Source organism: Mesocricetus auratus, unplaced genomic scaffold (assembly GCF_017639785.1).
Source record: "Mesocricetus auratus isolate SY011 unplaced genomic scaffold, BCM_Maur_2.0 Super-Scaffold_100676, whole genome shotgun sequence".
NCBI lineage: Eukaryota > Metazoa > Chordata > Mammalia > Rodentia > Cricetidae > Mesocricetus > Mesocricetus auratus.
Window position 1 is genome coordinate 40,304,823 of NW_024429266.1, and position 13,610 is coordinate 40,318,432.

The 13,610-nt window shown below is 37.9% G+C and overlaps 1 protein-coding gene across 1 annotated transcript in view; it reads left to right on the forward strand.

Annotated features, from left to right (window-relative positions):
* The window catches only part of Hmcn1 (hemicentin 1), a 423,434-nt gene that overhangs the window by 176,911 nt on the left and 232,913 nt on the right, over positions 1–13,610 (forward strand). The window contains 3 exon segments of the mRNA XM_040738098.1: positions 6,526–6,646; positions 7,749–8,012; positions 9,992–10,136. Of these exon segments, the coding sequence (XP_040594032.1) occupies positions 6,526–6,646; positions 7,749–8,012; positions 9,992–10,136 (530 nt within the window).

The following is a 13,610-nucleotide window of genomic DNA, read 5'->3' on the forward strand; positions in this document are numbered from 1 at the left end:
TCTAGTCCTCAAGAAAGAACCTCCATCCTGCTCGACACCATTGCTGACTTACAGTTAATGGTAGCAACAATTAAGCAAAACATAAGCATTGAAGTGCAACTTGCAGATAATAAAATTATTTTTCTCCTCTATGAAATTCCAGAAAAATGTATCAGCGCGATACAAAATAGTTACATCTACTGACATAAATATTGCTACTGACATTGGGTCGCCCCTTTAGACAGCTGGTGAATGACAGATGTTCTACATGTGTGCTTTCTCAAGAAGAGAACGGAGATTAGATAGAGTATCCTGCATGCTATCTCCTTTGCACTATCTGGAAAATGTCTGCTCTATCAGACGAATTAATAATGACTTCTAAATGTTTCAAGTAACACTTTATTCCAAGTATGAAAAACAACCCGTTTTATGAGCATAAGATGTTGGAAGACCATGTGATTTGGCCTAAACCACTCTTCTGGTTATCTTGTATCATTTACATTATACCCTAGTCAAATTTAATTATTTAATTTTAAGCTGTTCTTATTCCCACTTTTGCCCCAAGCTTTCCCTTTTGTTTCGTTTTTCTAGAGAGGGTCTTTGTTCAGTCCAGCCTACTAGTCTGGTTCACACCTGAGAAGGGGAGTGTGGATTGAGGAAAGAAACAGGCTAGAGAGAGACAGAAGATAGAGTCAGGAGGGCACCCGGTGAATACTGGGATCTGCCCTAAGTATGTTGCTCAAAGTTCTTATATACCCCAACCAAAAAGCGGGAAAGGCAAAAGGAATTCCTTATCAATGATACAAGGAACAAACAGATGTAATTACTTCCTTAATTCTCAAAACATCCAGTAATCACAGCCTATTGCTAAACATCCCGCTATTTGACCTTGAGGAGTAAAACATCTAGTGACCACACCTTGGATCAAACTTCCTGTTATCTGACCTTGAGGATTAAGACATTTAGTAACCACACCATAAATAAAGTATTCTGTTATATAGTCAAGAGATCCAGTGACCACACCTTAGGCCAAACATTCTTCAGTAGCCACACCTTAGACCTTTCAGTCTTAGGCCTTTAACCTTGAAAGGGCAAGGATAGGTTTGAGCTTTCTGACCTTAAGTTAGTATGGAGCTGAGCCACTTCTATGGGCCCTGAAAGATCTTACTATGGTAGGGCTAGCTATTCTGGAACTCACTGTGTAGACTTGGCTGACCTGGAGCTCGTAGAGATCTGCCTGGTAGGATTCTTTAATTCTTAAACCCTGATTTAGTTTTTCTGCTAGCACTTCCTTCTCCCTAGAATGCCTTTCCTTTCACTCTGACTTGTTACTTACTATCCCCCCAGATTCAACTCAAATGCCACTACTTGCATCAAGTCTTGTCAAATGCGGCCTAAAATACCATCTGCTCCTTCTGGCTCTTTATACCTCTCTTAGATTATTTTTTCTCTTATATCATATTTATTTCTGTAGAATTTTTCTCTCTAATTATTATGATTAGAGTTTTATCACCAGAGAGGCCACAGTGCCAAAACAAAGACTATAGAAATATTTATGAATAAAAACTAATGTTTACAGCTGGGCAGTGGTGGCACATGCCTTTAATCCCAGCACTTGGGAGGAAGAGGCAGGCTAATTTCTGTGAGTTGGAGACTAGCTTCGTCTGTAAGAGCTAGTTCCAAGGCAGGCTCCAAAGTTACACAGAGAAAACCTCTCACAAAAAAACAAAACCAATAATAATAATAATAATAATAACAATGAATTAATGTTCACTCTGATAGTGTCTAAGAAAGTATCAGATTTAGATTTAGTTAGCCTATAGCTCAATAATAATAATAATAAAAATAAATTATTTAATTATTGTTTACTCTGATAGTATCTAAGAAAGTGTCAGATTTAGATTTAATTAGCCTACAGCTCATGAATTGCATCCACTCCTCCTAGGTTCAGAAAGAGGATGTGCCTGGCATATCAATTTGAGGCAGGACCAAGCTCCTCCCCCTGCATCAAGGCTGGTCAAGGCATTCCAGTATGGGGATTAGGTTCCAAAAAGCCAGCTCAAGTGCCAGGGACAGGTTCTAATCCCACTTCTAGGGACCCTACAAACAGACCAAGTTACACAGCTGTCATCTACATGCAGAGAACCTAGGTTGGTCCCATGCAGGCTCCTTAACTGTTGGTCCAGAGTCCACATGCACCCACTAGCTCAGGTCAGCTGGCTCTGGGTTTCTTAGTCATGATCTTGGATTGCCCCCCCCCCCCCCGCCCCCCATACAATCCCTCCATTTTCTCTTCAAGTGGACTCCCAGAGCTTGACTGTGGATCTCTGCACCTGCTTCCATCAGTTACTGGATGAAGGCTCTCTAATGACAATTAGGTTAGTCATCAATCTAATTATAAGAGAAGGCCAGTTCAGGCACCCTCTCCAATTGTTAGGAGTCTTAGTTGGGGTCATACTTGTGGATTCCTGGGGGTTTCCCTGGCACCAGCTTTCTCCCTAGCTCCAAAATGGTCCCATGTATCAAGATATCTCTTTCATTACTCTCTCCATCCACCCCACCCTCAACTTGATCAACCCAATCTGGGGCACTTTTTTACATAGACAAAGAGTCAGTCATTTATTTAATCATGTGAGTGATGCAAGTATTTTAACTTGCTTCTGATGTAGGTAAAACATACTGAACAGAAGTAACTGAAAAGAACACAAAATTTTATTAAAAACAGGAGAGAAAGCCATTTTATGCTCCCAAGTTTCCATTTATATGGAAACTACAAATCCTGGATCTTATTTCTGAGAAGCAATATGAATTTTCCATTCAGACAGCTGTAGCTAATCTATAGCTACATAGAATAAGTCTATTACCACTGAAACTCCCTGGGCCAAGTTTTGTCTCCTTCTCCTTAAGGAAAACTCCCTATGATGATATTAAATAATAGATTTAGATACTACAAATGTTTCTATTAGCCTAGGATTATCAGTGTAATCATTTGTAATTTAACACATCCCCTGGGGTATGTTTCCATTAAGTAAATATGGATAGACTGCTCCTAGATAATCCCCTAAGTACAGAAGAAAATATTTCATATCACGTGACTGTATTGAGATCCTAGAACTGAAAGAAGTTCTTTGGTTTAGATAGTTATATTAATTTTCAGTTCATACTAATGCATTTTTACAGGATATTATGGCTGCTTAAATAAAACATGCACAATGACAACACCAGTTCACAAGGTTCTATCCCTAGATGAAGACCTATATCAACTGTATTTATATCTGCATACACATACACACATGCACCACTAATAATTAAAGAAGATGTAATTAATTTGAGACATAGGGTGGGCATTAGAAGAGTTGGAGGGGGAAGGGAGGAGTTGAAAAGATACTCATGAATGAAATTATCTAAAACATTTTTTAAATGTAAAAAAATCCTCTGTTCCCTACCATTATAATATTTGGAAATTTTATTGAAGTTCAATATCTTTGTGTCTTAACTATTTATGATTTTATTACCAATCAAATACTTTTACCTTAATTTTTGCTGACATCAAAGAAGCCACTATGCAAACAAACTTTGTAAATGATTGCTATGTGTTTATCTGTATAACTGCATAAAATTTACAAACAAGGATATATTAGTGTCTCAAAATAAAAGTATTGTCATTAGAAGAGTGTATTTATTAAATTTTGAATGTTCTTTATGAATAAAAATGTATTGTGCAAATCACAATGTAGTCAACTGGCAGAAGTGTGGTTATGAGTCATTAGTAAAGCACTCTCAAGTCTACAAAAGACCACACGAGAGTCCTTTAGTTATCTTCACCTGGTGGCCTGTGCAAGCCTATGGGCAACTCCACAGCATTAACTTAGTATTTGGACAATGGTACACTTTATCACAGTGTTTTCTTAGAAAACTATCCAGTTATTTTGGCCTTCCAATATCAAAATGTTATCTACATGGAATGTCTTTGTTTAAAAAGAGATCTGTTCATTTGAGCAAGGTAAATTGGTATGCATATAAATGTGTGTGTGTGTTAAAATTGATTTTATTCTATGCTTAGACTCCATTTCTTTCCTTGCTGCCACGTTTACGCAAAGAGTCAATGTCCAATAGAACGGCATATAGAGTGAGCTGATGTGGGATGTCCTTCTGTAGGCTGCAAATATGTGTTGCTTTTTTATCTGTTGATGAATAAAGCTGTTTTGGTCAATGGCTTAGCAGAATAAAGCTAGGCTGGAAATCCAGAGATATAGAGCCATGATTCAGTATCTTTGTGATCTCAAAGTAGTCCTTAACTTTGTAAAGTCTGAAGAAAATAATACTTAATACTCTCATGACTGAATGAGAAATACATATATATGTCATATATTGTATCTTCATTTGGATGCATATATATAATTATTTTGTAGGTTTTGTTTTTACTTTAGCTTTGAGTAAATTTGTTAAAAAATTCCAACTCTTCAGGAGCAGAAAATGAAATCCAGCTTTATCAATTAAATTTTTATCTAAACAGTGCCACTAGGAATTTTCACTGGCTTAATATAAGGAAATTATATTCTTATTAATATTCATGCAATTTGACAGACTAGTCTGTTTCATGCAGTCACTTATAAACTCTGGCTGATGGGTGCTCCACTCAAATTTTATCCTGCACCATTTTCATTCACTTTAGCAGAATAAAAGACAGCAGAATGTACATCAAATGAGTAAAAAGGAGGGATTTGTTTCAATTTAGAAATGACACACTCTCTCCCGTTTATAATCCATGGACCAGAACTGGCACTATGACCTTATAACATGCTGGTTGATGGTTCAGGGAAAATCACTTACCATTTGTGTCTATTGAGTAACATTCTGTATGTAATGGATGTGCCACGTTAGTTCCCTGAAAGGGCTTTAAACTTAGGCAGGTATTTAGCAAACCATCTCCCTTTAACTAGGAGATCCATCTGCAATTCACCTAGGTGGCTAGGAAGAGCAGAGCTAAAGTCCTAGGAGGAATTCCCCTCCATCCCTGGAACTCTCCATGGTGCTTGCTCTAGTGCCCTTCAGGCTCTTCCTTCATTCCTGGTAATCTCACTTGAATTCAGAAATCTAGACTCGGATCCACTCTGCTCCTTTATTTTTGCCAAATGGTCTTTTAAAGGAGAGGCTGTGTATTCACAATTCCAGGACACTGGTGTGTCTTTAGCATCAAGTCGTCTTTACCAAACGCTGACCTTGCCTCTGCTGTCCTGGGCTCCAGCTGAATAGTTTAGTGTAGGTGTATGTGTTGGTGTAACAGATCCTGAGCCTCCTTTAAGAGATATTGAGTAGGAAGCAAATGCTAATTCCTAGTAGATGGTGCTGTGCTATAGTAGGATGCTCGGGTTTGGCCACTGAATTACAGCTCTGTCTCTGCAGTTGGCAAACCTTATGCATTTGGGCAAATTGTTTACCAACTTAGTGCCACAAATTTGCCATCTTTATACTGGGAATGATTGTTTCTTTTAGAGGATCACAATAAAATGGGATACCATTGAGTTTAAATACACTGAGTCCATAGGAAAGATCCACTAAAGTGACATTAGGATTTCACCCTGGGAACTAAATCCAAATGGCTTATTATTTATGCACTTGCTCATCACTTTAGTACTTAATTTGATTTAGTATTTAGTTTAGAACCATCCCGTTAGCTGAACAGGCTAACCCATCCATCTTTTGCATATTTCTATCACTGTGTTTATTGCATTATATTAAGCATTTCCTCTTTTCCATCTCTCTCCCCTAGTAGTCAGTGTGTGAGCTCCATTCTTTTCTCAGATTTATAGCTCTGCACCAGGTACCTTTGCTAGAATGCTGCTGAGCTGAGGGTGCCAGATGGTTAAGATCTGGGAAATTGTCAGCTCTTGTGCTTATTCTGGCAGTGATGTCACAGAGGCAAAGAAAATGGGAAAGTATATGTATACCTAAGTATATAAGTATAATCTGCTCAGTTCATATAATGTTACTTGTATGTATATGATTAAGGAAAAAGAGGTCACAAATTTGAGAGAGAGCAGAGAGAGAGAGAGGGAGTACATGGGAGAGACTGGAGGAAGGACAAGAAAGATTATGTAATTGTATTTTAATTGAAAATTAATTAAAAAGGAAAAGAAAACATTTTTCCAGAACTGGACTTGAGTGTGTTTTGTTGGTGAAATTTTAAGTTTTTTTTTATTTCCTTGGTGTCTGTTGAGCATTTACTCTTTGACAACAGAGAACAAAGGATAAGTCCGGAAATTGATGGAACTTTTAGATTTACTATAAGCTCCTCTTATTAACAACTGAATGTTTACCTTTGACTACCAGGTATGCCATACTTCCTGAATAATACTTTAGAGCCATCTACAGAAGATGTGCATTGCAAAACATGCATTTCCGAATGGAAATCGCAACCAAGTTCAGACAGAGTTCCTTAGTCAGAGCCGTGACTCTGGCCCATCAGTTGCAAACACTGTGGTTTGCCACACCGATGATGTTCGCTGTAACCAGCAGCTGACGAGGCTTGTCGTTATGTTTTAGATTTCCAGCAGTGGAAGACACTCAGTTCGCATCACTGGCCTCAGTACTATTGATTTCCGAGCTGGCTTTTCCCAAAAACCCACGCTGGACTTCAGAAAAACAATCAGCAGACCCGTGCAAGGTTGGTATGCACATGGCTCTTAAGTTGGTGTAAGGGAAATCTGTGCCTCAGCTGGGGTGTGACTGCATTGGCTTGAAGCATTAACTCCCCTGACAAGGACAGTATCTTTCTTTAGCATGATTGTGATTATTTCTTCGTGTTTTGCAAAGTGTGATCCAAGAGCAGTGAATGACTCTGAGAGCAGATGAAGCTCAAAGGGCTTTTTTAAAAATTAAGACTCCCTGGCCCTGGTTTAATCTCCCAAATCAGAACTGCAGAAGTTAGGGCTTAGGAATATGAGTTTTAGGTGAGCACTCTAGTTGCCTCTTAGATGTAACTACATTTAGAAAAGTACTTTTGTGATATTTTTGTTTGTTTGTGTTTTTGTTTTTTCGAGATTGGGTTTCTCTGTAGCTTTGGAGCCTGTCCTGGAACTCACTCTGTAGACCAGGCTGGCCTCGAACTCACAAAGATCTGCCTGTCTCTGCTTCCTGAGTGCTGGGATTAAAGGCCTATGCCACCATTGCCAAGTTCTTAGTGAATTTTTAATATCAATAATTTATAAACTGTTTTGTCAAGATGAAGTGCATATATATTGCTGAAATTTAAAGATGCTATGTATTTATGTTCAAAGATGAAATTATTAGTGATTTTTAAAGTTTGTTCTTGTTCCAATTTTATTCACCCATTAAGGTTTGTTGTTTTACTGTTAAAGGCAAACAAAGCTCAGCCATACTGTGACCCTTCAGCATTTTTTTCCTTTTTTGTTGTTGTTGTTGTTGCTTGTTTGTTTGTTTGTTTTTTGATGGTTGCTAACATCTTTATTGCTGCAGTTTTAAGTAAGGACAAAAAAAGTGAATCTTTAAAAGTAATCTTATAATTAACTACCACATAATTCTAATTTTCTCTGTATAAGAATAGTTAAAACATTGTGAGATAATTACATAGAATGTCCCAAGTGTCTGTCTTCATGTGGAAAACATTCTGCAGCCGGACCATTAGTTCCAGAGCAGTGTACCTTGCTCATCCTGACAGTACATGGGTCCTGCTACAGTGCCACACTTATTTTGCGACGACCCACAATTGTGTGGCACTTGTAAATGACAATGTGTTTCTCTTGTAGGGATACCTACCTATGTGCTACTGAACACTTCTGGAATCTCCAGTCCAGCTAGAGTAGATCGTCTTGAACTTCTGAGTATCTCAGGGGGGTCTCTTAAGACGATTCCTGTTAAATATTACCCAGATCGAAAACCTTACGGCATCTGGAATGTTTCTGACTTTGTTCCGCCCGATGAAGCTTTCTTTCTCAAAGTGACAGGCTATGACAAAGATGGCTATCTCTTCCAGAGAGTGTCGAGTGTTTCCTTTTCCAGCATTGTTCCAGGTAAGGCAATGTTTCACTCAACACTGGGTTGTCAATAGTTTAAGGGCACTATGTCACAACTCAAAAATGGACTATAAAGTAAAAGTTAATATTCTAGTGTTACTACTGTGTTGCAAGGCTGATGAGCATTACATCCAGATAACTTGTTTTCTTTTTTTCTTATATTTTTCATTCTTGTGTATTATATGTATTAATACTTATTAACATTAAAAATGCATAAATACGTCACTGCCCCTTCCCTTTTTTCCCTCCAACCCCTCCCATGTTCACCCTTACTGTTTCTCAAATAGATGTCATCTTTTCCTTTATTATTGTTACGTATAGAGGTGAATAAATATAAATACAACCTCTGAGTCCATTTATTGTGCTTTTGGTTTGTGTGTATGGTATCAGGGCTGATCACATTGTATTGTATTGGGGACTTATCTCTGAGAGAGGCTAATTCTCCTTCTCTTAGCAGTCATTAGCTGTCTTTAGTTCTTTGTCTAAGGATGGGATTTAGTGAGATTTCCCCCTTCCGCATTGGCATGTCTATTGATATTGTCATTATTCAGCTCTTGTTAGGCAGCCATATTGTTGAGGTATCACGGGTGTAGCTTTCCTGTCATTTCTAGGGGATACATTCTTACAGCAGACTCCCTGGTGTTCTAGATTTTACAGACTTCTGACCCTCTCTTCCCTATTGTCCCTTGAGCCCTGGGTGCAGGCACTGTGCTTCTGATGCATCCCTTTGGGGCTGGGATCCTAGTCTCCATTCATCTTCAAACTACAGCTAGTTGTAACTTTCTGTAATGGTCTCATTTTGCTGCAAAAAGGAGCTTCTTTTTTGTTTGTTTTTTATGTAAACATTTTTCATTTTCTTTTTGAAATAATAATGGAATTGCAACATTTCTCCCTTCCCTGTTCTCCCTTGAAACCCTCTCATACGCCCCTCCTTCTCTCCTTCATATTCATGACCTCTTTTTTTTCTTCACTGTTATTGTATGCATATTTAACTTTTAAATAATACTTCCAGAGCTTTATGTTAAGTCTTACTAATTATAGACTTGAGAAGTTGTCAACTTTAATCAATGGGGATTGTACCACCCCTTTTATCCTCCCCTATTCTTTAGTTGTCTAAATGGGCTAAACATTTATATGCAATGGCCAAGGACCATCTATTCCACAAATAGTAGTGGACTATGAACAAGTTCTGGTGATTCTACGTTGGGATAGTTGGTTAGTTAGTTACTAAACTAGTTCCTGATGTATCTCCTATTATATAAAGATGTGGTTACATGACAGGAATGTCTTGGAAGCATCAGGTCTCTGTTTATCTCTACCTGACAGATTTTTAAATGATCCATCTGGCTAAAAATTTAGACATGGGTCTTCACTCCTGCCCCACAAAAGCACAGAGAGATTGTTTATAAAGCTGGGCAGGAGCCAGCAACTTATCTTTTTTGTGTGAGGTTGAGATCTGGAGATTGAAGAGCTATTGTTTAGTGGTTTTACAATTGTGAGCACAAAACCAACCTCAAGATTAACATTCAAGGGAGCTGGCTTCACCCCTATAGTGAATGCATGAAATTTGTTGGATTCTTTAAAAAATACTTCTCATTATTCCTTTCAGAAAAAAATGCCTTATGTTCTAAGATATGTGGATTCCTCTAATATTTTTACATATTAGAATAAGAATTTATTTTACAGTTGATGATGTAATGTGGATCATTTGATATTTTCTTCTTGGTAGTGGAGAGAACTGTGTATTTTGAAGTCATCGGAGATTTTAATTTGATGACTATTATAGTGAGGGCCTATGGTGAGATCCAGAAATGTATCTGCTTTGAATAAAGATAGTTAAACTAAACTTAGTAATTTAGATTCATTGTAATCCTGATGATTTATCAGAATCACTCAAGTGTGATGCTTGTGGGTGGATTCACAGAAAATATTTATTATCTCGGTGATTATCTTACCTATGTTCTTTTTTTTCTTAGACGCTCCCAAAGTTACAATGCCCACGAGAACCCCCGGATACTACCTGCAGCCAGGCCAAATCCTCTGTTCAGTTGAGAGTTTTTTACCCTTTACTTTGAGCTTCATGAGAAACGGAATTGCACTGGGAGTGGACCAGTATCTAAAGTGCGTGAATGTTCCTTTCAGTAGTAGTCTATAGCAGTAAACACGGAAATACAATTCTGTGCTCCTTCCCTGACAAATCACATACTTCCTTTACCGTTTTGGAATACAGCACTAAGCAAGACAGACAGACAGAAGTCTGGGCCTTGCTGGAGCTCATGTTGTAGTGGAAAGAGACAGGAATAGATAATAAATACACCATGATAATATGATAAGTTCTACAATATATCCCATATAACTCAGGTTTTATAGAGTCTGGGTTTTATATAATTTGAAGGTCCCAAGTTAAGTCAGACAATACCGGATCATGAACTCAATGTTAGGTAGCTGGCTTCACAAATCACTTTGCAAAGGAGAACCCTGAAAACTTTGGCTTCATTGAATTTGGGCTAAAAATGTCTATGATTTTACTTAAAGTGTAATATAGTAAGTGTACCTGATGGGTTCACTAATTAATTAATTAGAAATAATAACACTTGGTAGGTTATTAGCATGTAGCTTTTCAGTTTCAAGTAGGAAATTAAAAACTGGATGAGAAGCTAGGAGTGGCAGTGCACATCTTTAATCCTAGTACTTGGGAGGCAGATCTTTGAGTTTGGGGCCAGCCTGATCTACAGAGTGAGTTCCAATCTAGCCAGTACTACATAGAGAAACTCTGTCCTGAAAAGCCAACTAACCAACCAAATAAACAGACAAAACAGCAACAATAGAACGGGGTGAGAGGCATTTGAACCTCTAAGGATGTTGAGAGAGGTCATATCCCAGGAGAGAGATCACATACCCTGGGAAATTGAAGTGCACTGAGGTCAAGTGGACCGGTCAGGAAAGGGAAGGCAGGAATGAGGCCGCTGTGTGTGGAACTCAGCCAGCTAGGAAGAGAAGGGTAGACGACAATGTCTATCAGTTCATTGTGTGCTGAGGGTAGAATGGCATTGATCACCAGGAGCATGTGTGGCTACAGCATAGAGAAGTCAATAGGAGTTGGCTGGAAGGCACCGACTTTGCCTTCTAAAGTTGAGTGACCCTTTTTATTGAAAAACGTTAAGTAATCTCATTGAGAACGATTAAGCACATCTTGAAACTCTGCTAGGAAAATTATTTCTGGGAAATGTATTGCCTTTTGAGTTACTATAAAACCTGACTAGATTTAGGAGTAAAAACGTCTAAGAATTGCTTTAGTAATTTTTTACACTGTTGATGCAATATCAACATAGCTCTATAAGATGTTAACTATTTGACAGTCTTAATTTATATAATCTCTTTATGGAGGTTCACTTTAAGCAATGCTTGTGGCTGGAAAGTTAATCATATCTAAAAAGTTTTCCATTCCTTAACAGCTGCCCATTCCATACATAGTGCGTCTTGCTGATTTACTTAGTCGCCTGTTTTATAACCAGCCACAAACAGAGCAGGATATCAGATGATGGAGCCACATAACTAGCCGATGAAATAAAATAACTCTGCTTCCTGTTTAAATAGTGACAGTTTTCAGAGACACTTGAGTTTCTTTATAAACATTAACTCATTGATTCCACACAATTCCTGGGAGGTAAGCCACAAGAATTCATTTGCTCATGTTTCCAGTGCTGTGGCCCTGAGATGGGGCAGGCCGTGCTGACATGGATTAAGCCATGAGTGATGATAGACTTCACTCTAATCCCAGTTCACTTGAATGCCTTTGCCACAGTTTCGCAGTAATATGAAACATGGGGCTTAACCTTCATTTGTGTCAGCCACTTTGGCCGTCAGGGAAAAGTCAGTTTGCATTTGCAGTGTACACGTCTTTTGGACAGGCTCTTTGACCTGTTCTAAAGTTCATGATTAGAAAGTGTTGTCTTTATTTTGGTATTTAGAATGCTCATGTCAACTGAGAAGGCTACAGTAAAAAAAATTACTAAGTCAGACGTATTGGCAAGTGCCTTTAATCCCAGCACTTGAATGGCTTAGGCAGGAGAACTACAAGTGTGAGACTGGCTTGGGCTACATAGTAAGATCTTGTCTCAAAACCTTTGTTTTTCCTTCTTGTAGAAGTTCAGAAATAAGAGGGTTATGAGTCAAGTATAGCCATAGAGCAGTTCTTAAATTCTTAAAGCAGTTAGTGAACTTGTGATGTACCCTGAGACAAAATAATTGTCATTCAACTTTTCTTTTAAAACAAAGGCCTTGAGGCTACATCAGTTTTCATTTTCTGTTCCAAAGTTTTCATGAGCCCAAGGTTTGATGAATCCCAATATATGTTCAGCTCTGAGTTGGGCATTGCAGAGAATACCTAAGATGTAAGCAGTTCCAAACTACCTTTCTGGGACTGACTATGTCTCCTAGAGAAGGGAATTGCAAACTTGTGATTAGTACCCTGCTGTAAAGTGTTTGACATACAGCCTGAGTGTCCAGGGCAGTGCACAGTTAAGTGAGACTGTTTGCTTCTGAAACTAACAGGAAGGGCCACTGGTACACAGTTCACACAGAATAGACAGGAAGCATTATCTGAAGTATCCCAAGCTACGGAACAATGTACACAGAACAGTGGCAGCTTAAGTACCCACAATCTTGATGATAGGAAGCTATGCTTAACTCACTGCTCCAAACCCTATACCAGGGCTGACCATGAAATCAGAGCCCAGGGAACTGTTGGTGATTGCTTTGTTATGTGTGAGTGGGGAGAGATGTGAAACCTAAACCATAGCCAGACGTCAGTAAGAGGTGTCTTGACTCTGTGGAGCTCTCTATTCTTTACATGTATCTTCCACAAAAGATCACAACTAGCAATAGAAGATAAGATAGAGAAATGTCAAGTATTTATATTTAAATTATATTTTTGAGGCATAAGGTCTACTTTTGTACACTTTGGACTTTTTTTAAAAACAATAACTAAATATCTACTTTTTAGTCTGTCCCAGAGTATGAGGAGTAATTTTAGCAGTGAATGAATAAATAATTGCTAAATGAATGGATGCATGAGTTTGCCTAGAGAACTAATGTATTTTTTCCATTTTCACATTTTTATTTTATGTATAGTTTAAACCAGATATAATATATACCTGTAGGTGTAACTTACTTAAGCAAGTGAAGGAAAATATAATTTCTTTAAGTAAAAAGCTGTTGTCTAACCCTCACATTTGTAAATTACCTAGTATCATTGGTTTGATCAGGATTCTTAACTCTAACCTGGAAAGTACAGGAGAAAGGGAGAAATTTCTCCAGTGTTTGTCAACTCAAGCATGCCTTTATATAGCCAGGAAAAAAATTCCCTAAAGACAAATTTTCGTTCCAACAACTTATTGTCTCTCATATATTTTTGCTCAGAATAGAGAAGCATAATTCTGTTTAAAATATAAAAGGTGTGCCATTTTAAGTTAAAACTTAATCTGCAGTCTTCACACATGACTTTTTTTTTTTTTTTTTGCATTGTTCATTGGAACAATTTCTCCAAAAAGAAATCATTGATTATTGCTTTCGGTTTTCTCTTGTTTGACAGAC